Source organism: Musca autumnalis, unplaced genomic scaffold, assembly GCF_047663935.1.
Source record: "Musca autumnalis isolate F117 unplaced genomic scaffold, ASM4766393v1 scaffold_5, whole genome shotgun sequence".
Taxonomy (NCBI): Eukaryota; Metazoa; Arthropoda; class Insecta; order Diptera; family Muscidae; genus Musca; species Musca autumnalis.
Genome location: NW_027412088.1, coordinates 210,380,203 through 210,395,802, shown reverse-complemented (window position 1 = coordinate 210,395,802; position 15,600 = coordinate 210,380,203). Strand labels below are relative to the sequence as shown.

General features: G+C 35.5%; 2 protein-coding genes across 7 annotated transcripts in view; both read left to right on the top strand.

The window, feature by feature from the left end:
• pcs (SH3 domain-binding protein parcas) overlaps window positions 1-15,600 on the top strand; it is a 549,277-nt gene that overhangs the window by 77,464 nt on the left and 456,213 nt on the right. The window lies entirely within an intron of this gene.
• The window catches only part of RhoGEF2 (Rho guanine nucleotide exchange factor 2), an 89,433-nt gene that overhangs the window by 61,128 nt on the left and 12,705 nt on the right, over window positions 1-15,600 (top strand). For all 6 annotated transcript variants that reach the window (XM_073955005.1, XM_073955001.1, XM_073955000.1 and 3 more), the window contains 5 exons: window positions 4,652-5,061; window positions 5,136-5,727; window positions 5,794-5,851; window positions 5,912-6,031; window positions 6,100-6,299. In XM_073955005.1, the coding sequence (XP_073811106.1) occupies window positions 4,652-5,061; window positions 5,136-5,727; window positions 5,794-5,851; window positions 5,912-6,031; window positions 6,100-6,299 (1,380 nt within the window). The remainder of the gene's footprint in view (window positions 1-4,651; window positions 5,062-5,135; window positions 5,728-5,793; window positions 5,852-5,911; window positions 6,032-6,099; window positions 6,300-15,600) is intronic.

The following is a 15,600-nucleotide window of genomic DNA, read 5'->3' as shown; positions in this document are numbered from 1 at the left end:
GGGAGTTACCTTACCAAATGTTGCCTGTGGGCAACATTGGGCCATTGTGGTTATAAAAATTAACAAAGTTTGTTTCTTAAGTCTTTGTATTACCGTTATATTTTTATTATTCATGATGTGGAAAAGCATAAACTGATGAGTTTGTTTGATTCTAGAGGAAAATTGATGGAAATTTTTTTAAGGTTTAATGGGGATGAATAGATACTTAAAAATGTCTTTATTGCTTTACATAAACTTAATTGTTATTATTTCTCGGCTCCCCCATACGTTTGAACATTGCTTACAGTATCATGTCGCCGTACGAATGACAAATGGAAAATTTATTGCAAGTTGCGAAATAAGGCAAAATCGGTTCTTAGAAGAGAAAGGTTTAAATATGGAACGCGTATGTTTACGGGTTGCAATAATGCCCAGATGTGGAAAAATATTCGTAAACTTGGTTGTATAGGGAAAACTAATATGGATGCCAATATGGCTGATGTAGAATTATTAGCTGATACATTCTCAAGTACTATGAATCAAGATAATGCTACCTTTTGCTTTGATAATTTTGTAGAAAAATCTGATTCTTTTTCGTTTCATATGATCAATGAAAATGATCTTGCTTTTGCTATCTATTCAATTAAATCCAATGCTTCCGGGTATGATAATATTCCGGTAAAATTTTTAAAAATGATTTTTCCTCTTATTTCCCCTTATTTGTTACATTTAATTAACACAATTTTCATGGTATCCACTTTTCCAGATGCTTGGAAATTAGGGCGAATCACACCTATTTCAAAAAATGATCATAATAGCAATGAAATGAGGCCTATAACAATACTTCCCGTTATGTCAAAAGTTTTGGAAAATCTGATGAAAGCACAAATTCTGGAACATTGTGATAAATTCTCTCTTTTTCATCCGAACCAATTTGCCTTTCGACGAAACCACAGCACCATATCAGCGTTATTGGCTTTGACAGACTCAGTTAGAAAACAATTAAATACTCATAATAGCTGCACTTTGGTTTCACTGGATTTGTCTAAGGCGTTTGATAGCCTGAATCATTGTTCTCTCGTATCAAAACTTCAGAGTGGTTTTAATTTTTCCAAAACCGCCTGCAGACTGGTTTATTCTTACCTATCTGACAGATCTCTATATGTTTCTCTTAATGGTATTAATTCATCAATTCGAGAGGTTACTTCGGGAGTTCCTCAAGGGTCCGTATTGGGGCCTATTCTTTTTTTAGTATATCTTAACGACGTTATTTCAAGTATGCAAAATACCCATTGTCAACCATATGTCTATGCTGATGACATTTATCTCCTGTTTACATCGCACACTACTCAAAATTGTATTAATGATCACCTTGGTTTTATTGCAAACTTGATGACTACTAATAGTCTTGTAATTAATCATTTTAAAACTAAGGCCATTATTTTTCATCTCCGAAATCGATGTTTTCCGTGCCATCAGTTGTTTATAAATGACCAGACGATAGAAGTTGTACACTCTCTTAGATGCCTGGGTGTTATTATTGATTCATATCTTAATTTTGAAGATCATATTGACCACCTTGGTAATAAGGTATGTCTCATTTTAAGAAGGCTGTATTGCTTAAGGGTATATACTCCGAGACATGTGAGATGCCATTTAGCTCAGTCCCTATTAATGTCCCTTATGAATTATGGAATTGAAATTTATTCTGGAACATGGTCATTTTGTATTGATAGAATAGAAAGAAATTTCAGAAAATCAATATTCAAATCAATATTCAAATCGATATCCCTTTGGTTCATTCGGTTATATATGAACAATCATTCTTTGTTCGAGTTTATCGTTTTTGGAATTATTTGCCTACCCCTCTTAAATTATTTTCGTACTCATATAACTCGTTCAGAGACAAACTCCTAGGTTACATTAATGGTCGTTTGATCCCAATAAATTGATAAGAAGTTTCTTCACATTTTGAGCTAGCTAGCTGCCATAGGACCATCATATTGTCTTTTATTTTTAAGCAATGTTCATCTGGCTGGGGAGCCTAATATATAAAATGAGTTTATATAAATTCTTATGAAATATATGGATTATTTAGTTATTTAATTACAACTTTAGCATAGAATTTTCTGTACAATGCATTATTAATTGGCCTTATAAGGCTTCCTATGTATTGATATTTATAATAAAATGAAATGAAAATGAAATTTTGTCTACATTTATCATATACAGTTCACGAATTAGCCAATGGTGTTCATATAATTTGAAATGCTCATATTGACATTTTTCAGAGTAAAAGCGTTTGAAAAATATTTTCTATTTTGTATGCAGACACTAAACCTGATAATATTGACCTTCATCCAATACATAAAATTATCATCATAGATATTTGAACAGATATTCGCTTGATATCTTACAAATTCCTGATATGTAATATATATATTCACCATAAAATGGGTCGATCTCCTCATAATTCAAGTCCAATCTTTGAATAATAATATAAATACAACATTTTTCACAAGCCCGAATTTCCCAATGACCCTTTGTATTTCATTGAATACCACTAACCAGCATTTTCGACTTCCACTAATTTAACCATTTTATTATCACAATGGCCAAATGTCGCCCACAGGCAACTTCTAAATTTCAAAAAATTATAACTACTGATTGGAACTGTAAATTTGATGTTTGTTTTTTTTTTTTTATTTTATTAGATCTACATCTCATTAAAATTTTTCAAAAAATGCTGGCTGGGAATTTGAAATTTCAAAATTTCAAATTTGAATTCGAATCATCTTATAGAGACAGGCCATTAATATTTTTTCGAATCAAAGAAGTTTAAAATTATTTTATAAATATCCACGGATTTTACATAAACAAGAAGTTTATTGATTGGAATGCGAAGTGAATTGATCATGGCTCTCTATGGACTGATCAAAAATAATAAATTAAGATACTAGTCAAGTTTTATTTTGCTGGGCAAGAGAATGTGTTAGATATGTACTTGTTTGAATTTACTGTTTGTCAACAAAATATTTTTTTACAAATCAAAGTAACATTTGAAAATGAACATTTGTATCAGAAAAATGTTTCAATAAATTCTATTCATTCTGTCTTTAATTCTTGAACCGACGTGTAGACATTTTTTCTTGAAATCTAATAGAATGGAGCTAAGTGTGGCACCTGCACAAAAGCAATAGTTGACTTTAAATGTACATTTACAAACATTACTATTGACCTTTGCATAGTTATGTACTGGTTGAGAATGTTCCTTAGAAAACACTTTCAATCAATTAACATCATTAAATTGGATGATGGACAATGCGTATATTGCATTAGATGGTGGCCTGGTGTCTCGGGAATGAAATGCAAATGAAATAAAACTTGCAAGGATAATAAAATTTTCCATTTACGCGACGCCACATTATGCGTCTTCTATAGAGTATCCTTTGGACACATGTATGTATGTGTGGGTGCGAACACTTTCATTTGCGTGGAATAATACATTGCAACCGATAACAAACGGTCAAAGGTTGGTAATTGAATACGAGTAGGTAGAATAGCTTGCATAGCACGTGTATGCAAGTGTGTGAGCTCCAGAGTCCATTGGCAGGTGATGATTCCTTTCAAGGAATCGACAAACAAACACATAAATAGAGCGTCACGCAGAGTGTATTGGAGAATTAAAAAATAAAAAAAATGAAGGTGCGGCTTTAATTGTGTGGAGGGTTAATAGTACGGATGTTAGAGTTTCTTCAGACGGAAGGAGTGTACTGTTGAGTGTTCGCCATAAATTCTAAAATCATCCTTGCGAATGATATCGGCTTCCAATAGTCCAATAGTTGAACATTGGAGTGATATCATCATTGTTGCAGGAATCGAAGCGATACAGGGAAACTAACAGACATGTTTATTGTATTTACAAATAGAATGGGATGACGACGCCAATTTTGTACATTCTGCGTATAGACATCGCTAATGGCTATTACTCCCATATTTAAAAATGGAAAGTATACAAAGTGGACACCCACCAACGGACAAGGTCACCTATAAGAGGCTTTTGTTACGAATGGTTTTTAAAATTGTATCCGACTACTAGCATTAAGGGGATTGTGAATAACTCATTACAATAATGTGGCAGAGTTTTTTGTTTTAACAATTCTTCAGATGGTGTTGGTTTATCTTTGCATTCTCACATCCTGACGACTCAATTAGTATGCCACTAACTGCGGAAATACTTCCGTTAGACTGTGTCAGACCCACTACTCGTGTTAAATGACATTTCGTATTACCTTCCTCTGTGTCCGTTATGTCAGTTATTGTTGAGCTAGTTTAGTCGAGTTTACATTTCAGCGTTGACATGACATCTGTTGAATCCTTTTCAGAATTTTCTGCATTCGTCACAGATATTTTTTAATTCCACGTGAATCGCACAAGATATATGTGTATTCCTATACCAACAGTATTCGGTAATACGACGAAATACATGAAAAATGAAAAGCAAGATTCGTTATACGCGCAGCAAAAGCTTCAGAGAAATGCTGGGCTGCAACCAAGAAAGGTACATTGAAAAGATAGAAATTGTGAAAATAATCAGTGAATATTGTTGCCACAAATGTTTGGGGAATGTTTGTCCTAAGTTGTGATTTATTTGTTTTCTATTTGTTTTCAGCGATGATCAACCCGATTTGGGTCTTTCCAATGCCAACTTTACGGCAAGTTCAAATTCTAGTCTTTCATCGGGAGGTGGGTCTGAGAGCCCCTCCACATCGATGGAACAAATGGGAAGTGTCGGTGCCAACACATCAGCCAATGGAGCAATGCCAATGCACCAGCACCAACAGCATCACCATCAACATCAGCACAGTCACCAAGACTCCTTTCACGGAAGTATTGGTGGCTCATCAAATACCAGCTTTTTGGGTGGTTCGGTGGGAGGAAGTCAAATGGCTCGGCACTGGAACGTAGACAGTGACGAGGAGGATGATCTTGTCAATGAATCGGATTGGAGTTCTAATGTGGCTGCCGAAGTTTTAGCAGCTCTTACAGACGCCGAGAAAAAACGACAGGAGATTGTTAATGGTGAGGCTTGTCTCCGTTTCTCTCCAAGAAAGACACTCTTAATTTTAAGACGCTGTTATTTGTATCGTTTTTAGAAATCTATCAAACGGAACGAAGTCACGTTCGCACATTGAAGCTTTTGGAGTGCCTGTTCTTTTACCCGCTACAAGAAAGCGGTTTACTCACATATGAGGACTTACAACTATTATTTCCACCGTCTTTGCGTTCTCTATGCGATCTCCACGGTTCATTTGAGCAGAAGATCAAACAGAGGCGCATTGATCATTCGTATATTGTAAATAATATTGGTGACATACTGGCTGGTATGTTCGATGGTAAATCAGGGGAGGAGTTGCGGGAATATGCTGCTCAGTTTTGTGCCCGCCAACAAATAGCTTTAGAAGCTCTCAAGGAGAAACGTCGCAAGGATGACCAGTTGCAAAAATTACTTTCGAAGGCTGAATCGCACAAAGCATGTCGTCGTCTGCAGTTAAAAGATTTACTGCCTACGGTTCTTCAGCGACTCACAAAATACCCATTGCTATTCGAAAACTTGTACAAAGTGACGGTTCGTGTGATGCCAGAGGACACAGTAGAGGCTGAAGCTATCCAGAGAGCTTTGGAGTCGTCAAAAAAGATTTTGGTCGATGTCAATCAGGCGGTTAAAACAGCTGAAGATGCTCACAAGTAAGTTGTTTTGTTTGTTTTTTGTTTTTCTCTCCCCACTACAATGTCTGTGTATCTTTTTCCCAGACTGCAAAATATCCAGCGCAAATTGGACAAATCAACATTTGACAAAGATGAATTTAAGGTAAGTAATGATATTCGAAAGTATTCGTGCACAATCATAACCGCATGTTTGTGTTTTTAGAATTTGGATTTAACTCAGTACCGTTTGATTCACGACGGCAGTTTGACGATGAAGAAGAATCCCAGTATTCAGTTGCATGGTTTGTTATTTGAGACAATGATTGTACTGCTAACTAAACAGGTAATGTTTCAAATTTATGAAAACAATGGAAGTGTTAATTTACTAGAAATCTTGTTGGCTTCTTACAGGACGACAAATATTCGTTGAAATATTTACATGCGACACGAAGTCCCGATGTGAATAATAAACCTGTCAGTCCAATAATGAGTATCGATTCGGAAACGTTGGTACGTCAGGAAGCTGCTGATAAAAACTCGTTTTTCCTTATCAAAACCAAAACATCGCAAATGTTGGAACTTAGAGCACCAAGCAGTTCAGAGTGCAAAACGTAAGTAGTAACATTTACGGTTTAGAATTAATATCCTCACCGTCTCTCTGTGCCTTTATTGATTACATGGTGCAACACAACAAATAATTACAAGTAAATCCAGGTATATTATGAAGAACAAGAACCGTGGATGTAGCATCTCGCACTATTTTTAGACAAAATCTTTAGATCTCGGGACCCGAGATAATTTATATATATATCTGTTTTCGCACATTTTAAACAGGCGTATGGTTCTATTTATTTAAGTAGAAACGACATATTCAAAAAGCGTTTTAATACGCAATATTTTTAAAAACATTTTTCGCAGATTTTCAAAATTTAAGGGGTATCATATCGGCTGATCTAGTGGACGGATTTGGACGCGCCATGGCTTCTTAGATTAAGAGGTAAAAAACTACGTTTACGCGGCTTTCCACGACAGTTGGGTGACATTTGTAAATCTATATAAATAAAAATCAAATGTCGTTCGTTAGTAATGGCATCAGTTGAGAATGGCTGGATCGATTTGGATAATTCTTTTATTGACATGTTCGCATTAACCCAACTTAGGTTTTTATGCAAAGAAAATTTGACTACGCCCACTTTTACTTACTTACCAATATCAATTACAGAACATTTGTTCCATAAGCCGAACTAAGAAAAGATCTCCAACTCTCTCTCTGTGTAGTGCTTCGCTTTCTGGAATACCGCGCCTTGCCTACTGAACTGATTTTCCTAAAATTGTCAGGGGATGTACAGCGATGGCCCCCGGTGAAAATAGGCTACTTTGTTGAATTTCAGAAGGGGTATAGGGGTACTTACCCTATACCTTATTTCTTTAAAAATACTATATTTACTAAAATTACGAATGTAAAGGTTTGAAAATTAATTTGCGATATAATCGTGTGATAGGACCCAAAGAAATAAAATTTTACCATGCCCACTTTTTCCAATTTTCAATTAAATTTTTTCTGCAAAAATTACAGAACCGATTTTCCTGAAGTTGTCAGGGAATGTACAGGGATGGCCCCCGAAAACAGGCTACATATTTTATTGAATTCTAGAGGGGGTGGGGTACCTCCGCTATGCGATATTTTATTAAAACGCTAAATTTGCAAAAATTGCGCATGTATCTGTTTAAAATTTTACGGATTAATCTACAATTTAGGTACTTCTTTGGGTCCTAAAGGCCCGACCATGCCTGTTTTTAAATATGTTATATCTCCAGTACTACTGAACCGATTTCCAATTTGCAGCAAAAGCTCAAGGTTTGCATTGTTATGTATATTTTTTGAATTTCGTAGGAAGTGGCGTACCTTCCCACGCCTTTCTTTTAAACGCTATATGTATAAGTCAAACTTATGATTATATCGCTTTCAGCATAAATTTTGGGAGGCAATGGGGTTGTACCTAAGGTACATATTGGGAGCCAAAATACCGACCACGCCCACTTTTTTAAATATATCTTGAAAACTGATGACCATGCCCACACTTTTCAATACATTATTTTTCCAAAACTACTGAACCTAATTTCATGCAATTTTCAGAAAATGTTCAGGAATGACCCGTGGTCCAAAATACTATATATTTGCAGACGAATTTCGGGGGACTATTGTTTTTTAATCGCTATATTTGCTAAACTTATGAGTGCATCGGCCTGCAAATTAATTTTCGAGACAACGTTGGACATGGACCAGCCAGCAACGCGGACCTGGGTCTGCTAGTTTCAAATAAAAAAACACGTTTTTTAGAAAAATGTACGCACAATCATTTCGACTTTGAGCGCAGATTGCTTTGTCCAAGTTATACATTAAGGAATGCGTAATCGCGAGTACTACAATCGTATAATTAGTTTCTATTATAACAAAAATTCTAAAAACCCTAACCCAGTCATCATCTTTGAAGAGTAATCTTTAACTTCTTCTTTGAGCATTAAGCTCCACATTGTATTTTAAAGCTACTCGCTTCCTTCAACACATTTTTCCTATTTTTACATTAATATGACCACAGATTCCGCTCAAATTATTATTTTAAGGAAACCCTCGGTGAATCGCGCTAAAACAGTTTATTTTACATAAATGCTGCATTGGTTAGTTAGTCAATGTTTTTGTCGAAAAACACTACAAATATTGCGATTCCGTCACTTATTAATTATGTTATTAATGTATTATTTATCTTTTTATTTATTGTACTTAAAATCGTGGAACTATTCCACTGCTTTCAATTTAGTTTTTCTTTCATATATTGGCGCCAATGTTTTTGTTTTGGTATTTAACTGTTTTCTAAAGTTTACTAAATGCTGTATTTTTGCTTTTTTCTCTTTTTCCGTATAATTGTTCTTACTCTCTGAAAACAAGTTATTGAGTAAAACTTACTAAAAAAGTAAAAAGACACAACTATTGTAGCTCTATACATAATGCACGAAAATCGGTAATATATAGAAAATTTAACACAAATGTTGGTAGATATACAACTCTTGTACATTTACTAGGGTTTTTCACAACGAAGTGTGAACGTTTTTTTTTTATAGTTTCAGATCTCGCCACAGATCTTCATCAGTTCCCTTGTTTCTTGTTTTTCCACAATAAACTTTTTATACCCAAGTGTCAATTGCCCGCTCAAATAGATACGTGTGCAAAAAAAAAAAAAACACTCTGATCGAGAATTTGGCACTACCTAAACTCGAGCAACTTCACTTGCAACCAGAACCAAATCTTTCCCACTGCTATGCGTTCGTCGATTCTCGACGAAAAAAACAGAGTGTTTCTTTGCACACGTATCTATTTGAGCGGGCAATTGACACTTGGGTATAAAAAGTTTCTTGAGGAAAAACAAGAAACAAGGGAACTGATGAAGATCTGTGGCGAGATCTGAAACTATAGTCTTCCCTGCCTTACCCCTTGGTAAACATGGCCAATTTTTCCCCACTAATAAATTAAAGTTGTTTTAATAAAATATTAAAAAACTACTATGGGATTAAGCCTGACTATTTTGAAAAACAAAATAGAAGTCGTCATCCCAAATAAAAAACGCCAACTCTCCAAATTGTAGTTTATTTTTGTATAATGTCATCTAAACAGCGCTAGAATGGAACCCACAGGGCAGCCGACGCCCTGGACGCCCACGCAATACCTGTACGGACGGGGCCGTCTATGTGATGCCCTACACTACTACCCCTTGCGCATAAGCTTTTCACTAGTAAACATTTCTTTTGGGGATATACTAAAGTTTTCACCTATCTGGCTTTTATACCAAATGACTTAATTAAAATTTAATTTTATATTTGACTACTGTCGACATCTACTTGGTACTGATTGTAAGCTTTGCTGGTCTTCTTGATTAGCATTTTACATGTCTTTAATGCGCCAAATAGAAGCAGAGGTATTTGTCATTAAAGTAAAAACTTCGAAATATTAAAATTGAGATATCTTAGCGCCTCTTACAATAACTCTGATATTTTACCATAAATCCCACATCTTGTATTAATTTAAAGCTCCGATTGTTTTGGTTGCATTATAAAGCTCTCTCCAAGCCCAATTCTAACAGAAGCAGAAATATTTGAAATTACAATAAAATTGCATAAATTGGAAATTGGAATATCCTAGCGTCTTTTCTAACATCATAAGCATTTAACCAATTTTGGTAACGCAATTGGGAACATTTTAAAGGTCGGAATGTCTCATTGTTAAACGCATCCAACGAAAGCTGAGATACTCGTCAGTACAATTGAAATACAAATATGGGAAAGTGGGATGTGCGCCAACCTATTTTGTATCATAATAAAGGTGATATTTTTTTCTTCATCCATTTGTTGGCTTTCATTTTGGAATACGACTGCATAAGAATAAAACTTTAAAATGTCGTCCACATAAGTTTATTGCCCCTTCCGACTCTTGAATATTATCCGACCATCACCAAACTCAATATGCTTTTTCCCCTCTGGGAGCCCTATTAACCACCAAAATTTCGTGACGATTCTATCAAAATTGCGACTTGTAGCGTGATTACAAAAAATGAAAAAATGGGATGCATTATCGACTTTTGCGATATCTCCGTTGTTTGACAACCTATGCCAACCTACTTTGCAGCAACGTAAAGAAAATCTTACCTTCTATCATTGACGGGCTTTCCTTTTGGAACACGCCTACTAGAACGCCTGGGAACATTTTAAAGCTCAGAATGTCTCATTGTTAAACGTATCCAACGAAAGCTGAGATACTCGTCAGTACAATTCAAATATGGGAAAGTGGGATGTGTGTCAACATTTTTTGTATCATAATAAAGGTGATATTTTCCTCATCGATTGACGAGCTTTCCTTTTGGACTACGACGCATATGAATAAAACATTGAATGTTCTCCACAAAATTTTTTTGCCCATTCCGACTCTTTAATATTATCCGACCATCACCAAACTCAATATGCTTTTTCCTCTCTGGGAGCCCCATGAACCACCAAAATTTCGTGACGATCCGATGAAAATTGCGACCTGTAGCGTGGTTAAAAAAATGAAAAATGGGATGTATTACCGACTATTGTGATATCTCCGTTATTTGGCCAACCTACTTTGCATCATTGTAAAGATGGGATTTTCCACTTTCATAGTCATGCTTTGCTTTTGGAAGGTCCCCAACCAAAGCTGCGATTTTCGTCATTATTATTAAAATCGCAAAAATGAAAAATTGGGTTCTATTAGCGGCTATTGCGATATCTTAGTTGTTTGACCACCTTCGACAACCTACTTTACATCGTTAGAAAGGTGATATTATTGTCAGGTTTTGCTTCTGGTATACCCCTTATAGACGCTGAGATATTTGCTTTGCCCATTCCGACCCCTGAATATTTTCCTGCCATTACCAAATACCGACGTGAAAACAGCAAAAAATTGGAGAAGAAATTTCGAAATTAGTTACACCAAATTACTATAGCATACTTTTGGGGGTTATACTTTTTGTAGTACAAAATGCATATTTCCAAGTAAGGAAACCTAATTCAACTGCCAAATAAAAACTTTTGTTTAAGCTGAATAATTACATTCCTAATATCTAAATAATACTTTACATATTGTATTCCAAACATTTTTAGCTAAAGCGGGGTACTCACGATCAGCTAAAAGTGTTTGGAATACAATATGTAAAGTATTATTTAGATATTAGGAAAGTAATTATTCAGCTAGACTTTGATATTAACGAAATAGACCTCGATGACTGTCAGTTTTGTTGGTTAGTGTGTACTATGCTTAAAGCGGGGTACACACCATCAGTTTTGACTGTCGGAAATATCGATTACCGTCAAAATGTCCACCAACATCAAAGCCTTTTGCTGTTGCCTGATGACTGTCAAAAATGAACGGCAACGCCGGCAAGCAACCGATTATTTGGGCAAAACTGATTGTGTGTACCCGGCCTAAAATGTAAAAACTTCCATCTAAAAATACAAATTAAATTTAGATTTAAAACACGTAGAATTAGCTTTCGGCGCGGTGCGGTCACTCGTTTTCATGGAACCAACTCAACCTAAACAGGCCTACCTTGGTGGTATATTATGATACTTATCTGCGATTTTTTGCATTCGATTGAAATAGATATTTCCTACAAACATCCAAACAAGCCCAAACGGTGTGTGACTCATTTAGAGAAGCTTATCATAGCCGAAATATTTATTGGCAGAAAGTTGTGATGTTGTATTTCTTTATATCTTATCATTATTATAACTTGAGGCAGTTTATCCTCTTGAAGTATAATGTTCATAGACAGCCAATTTTCATATTTATACATATATTTATTTGACATGCAATATTTATTTGCCAGTTTTTTTTTTTTTTTTGATATCTTGACGTAGATAGATATATTGGAACAACTCTATTTTAGTAAAAACTCTCCGATTTATTTTAAATTTTTTTAAGAGGTAGGTATTTTTGCTCTGATTACGGGAATATAAAATTTTCTTGGGGGACGGACCCGGCTACCCGGTTATTTGACCCGAAAGTCCGGGTACCCGGTACCCGCTAGACCCGGTTCTACTGAACCGATTTTTACAAAATGGGTATCGTTGGAAAGCTTATGAATGGTTATTTTTATTGGTTCAGAAGTCATAGCAAAAATATCGATTTTTGGACCCGGGTTTTTTCAAAAAACCCTCAAAAGCCCATTATGGGTGCTCAACTAATTCATACCACGTTCTAGCTCATAATTTAACCTTTCCAAAATGGTGCTACATGTTGTAATATCTTCTTTGGATCCAGAGATGCATCCAGTGATAAAATTCTTCTGCCTTAAGATTTTCCCCTCTGGGGTATGTCCAACACATTTCGACATTTTTCCTAAGTAGCAGGCCTTCGACCGCGGCTTGAGATTTTCTCCACTGGGGTATGTCCGACACCGGCTACGCGATCCAAAGTTTTTCTAAATTCGACACTTTTTCTAAGTATCAAAGTAACGTTTTTATAAAATTCATTTCAAAACTTGAGCATTTTCTAAAGAAATGAACCCATTAGAGCCGGGATGTGAAGATTATAAGGTCATTATCTCTGGATCCAAAGAAGATATAACAACAAATAGCACCATTTTGGAAAGGTTAAAGTATGAGCTATAACATGGTATAATAGTAAGGATTTAACAAACCCATTGGGTTTCAAATGTCAATTCCTTTGCGTATAGTACGTCAAATAAATCCTCATTAAGAATGTTAACCCTGCAAAAGGCTATAATATAAACATGGCCTAAATTAGTTGAGCACCCATAATGGGCCTCTTTTCGACTTTTTGAGGGTTTTATGGAAAAACCCGGGTCCAAAAATCGATATTTTTGCTATAACCGATAAAAATAACCCAGTCATCACCTCTTGTTGGATAGGTATTTTCATAAGCTTTCCAACGATACCCATTTTGTAAATCGGTTCGGTAGAACCGGGTCTAGCGGGTACCGGGTCCGTCCGCCAAGAAAATTTCATATTCCCGTGATTAGCGCAACAATATCTACCACTGCATAAAATTTCAAGAAAATCGGAGAGTTTTTACTAAACTAGAGTTAAGCCGATATATTTATCTGTTAACGGATTTCTTAAGTCCCAATTTACATTAGGCGAGTTTACTTGCGGCAATTGTCAGTTTGTGGGTGAGAGAGGGTGTTGAGAGGCAAAGGGTTACCATATACCTCACCTCTCTCTCCATCAAACTGACAATTGCCGCAAGTAAACTCGCCTAATGTAAATTGGGACTTTCATAATAAAATGTTTTCGACAGTTTTGAAAATTGATTTGTTTGGCAAAAACAATGAAGTTTAACTACCTGTTATATGTTCGAATAATTATATTAATAAGAAAATAAATAATACAACTCCATTGTGAATGATATGCCGGTTCAGGCAAACACAACAGTGGGAGGTTTTGTTTGTTGCAGGAAGTGAGTGGGGTGTTTTAGCTTTCCCATGTAGAGAATACTACATTCCATACACTCTCTTTTGAAATTGGGGAATTAGTGCTTTCTCTTTGGTCATTATTTTTGTTTCTCTTCGGAAACAAAGCACAACTAGGTATACCGAATTTTAAAGAAATTCTCACTTCTTATAGCTCCAAGCAGGGATGGAAAATTCAGTACAATAGTACTTTTTTCAGTACCATTTCACTATAAAAAGTACCGAAGTACCCCCGCCGCCAATTCAGTACCATTTCACGTTGAACACACGTTGAAAAATTGTATGTGTAATTAAAAAAATCCAACATTCGTAGTACCTTCCAACACGATAACCTCTTTTATGGGGGCTATATGAATGCTGGCAAATTATCGATAATTCGACTATCGTTTTGATTACTGACGTAAAACAAAGTTTACATCGGCCACCAAAACATGTTTTTTGGTTATCTGCCGCAAATAATTAACAATTTTTAAAAATTTTTAAAAAAAATTGTTTAGAGTTGAATATAAAAAAAAAGCTTTACGACAGCGTTCAAAACGATAGTTGGAGTGTCGATAGTTTGTCAGCTCTAGGCTATAGGAATGTTTTATACCATATCGAATAAAAAATACCTAATTTCAGTCATTTCGATAGGACAATCAGGCCAAAACTTTAAAAATACCGAAAATCGGGTGCCATCGATTTATGACCAGCACTGACAAATTTCTGGAGGAGAGTTTTGTAGCCCCAACGAAGATTAAATACCAAATTTCAACAAGTGTGGTATGATAATATGAATTAAAACTTCAAAATACCGAAAATCTGGAGGCATCGTTGTATGAGGACTATATCAAAACGATGACCGATAGAGCCCTTTTTCAATACCAAACATCCTAAGAGTAATTGAAATCTCTGTACCTAATTAAAAAGCTCTATCTTAAATATTGCAAGATGTATCATGATTTCAACAGACGGACAGACATTGTTATATACTTCATAGGGTCTGACAAAGTTAGTTATACCCTCTAGGAGGGTATACGAATATATACGATTCTGCAACATTCTTCAGATTTCAAAGATAAGGCTTTGTTGTTGTTTACTAAATGAAATATTTTTAATTTTTTCTTCAAAAATTATAAAAAAGTACCTTTTCGATGAAAAAAGTACCTTTTCGATGAAAAAAGTACCATTTTAGTACTTTTTGAAATTTTTAATTTTCCATCCCTGGCTCCAAGTGTATAATAATAATATTCAACAATTGCGCCTTGTTTTCCTGATTTGTTGGATAGCATAAAAAGCCTAGGAAACTGTAGCAGCTTTGTGTATGACCGCAGCAATATATTTCTCTGTCAGCTTTTGCCTGTCACCAAAATCTAATACTTTCCCAATAATGTGATGAGTATGCAGCCTCCTCTAGCTCATATGGAGCCACACAGCGTTTGCTCAGTATACGGCTGTCATTCAACATACACACTACGTCGCTCGACGCGCGTATTGCTATACATACAATGTACTGTTACTATGAATTGCAAAAGAACGCGCGTGTTTTCAATTTCAACATTGTTTGTGTTTTTGTTCCGAATTGTTAAACTTGCAGTGTAAATACACACTTATCATCATAATTTTGCCTATACCATTTTTGGTAACAATTGGTTAGGTTGCCCCGCCGATTGTCGTTTCTGTTATACTCGTAGTAGAAGTCCTTGCCAACCAATGTAAAAGGAAATGATTAGACAAACAAACACAGAAACGACCAGCCAAAAATCGATATTTTTGCTATGACTTCTGAACCAATAAAAATAACCATTCATAAGCTTTCCAACGATACCCATTTTGTAAATCGGTTCGGTAGAACCGGGTCTAGCGGGTACCGGGTCCGTACGCCAAGAAAATTTTATATTCCCGTGATTAGCGCAACAATATCTACCAC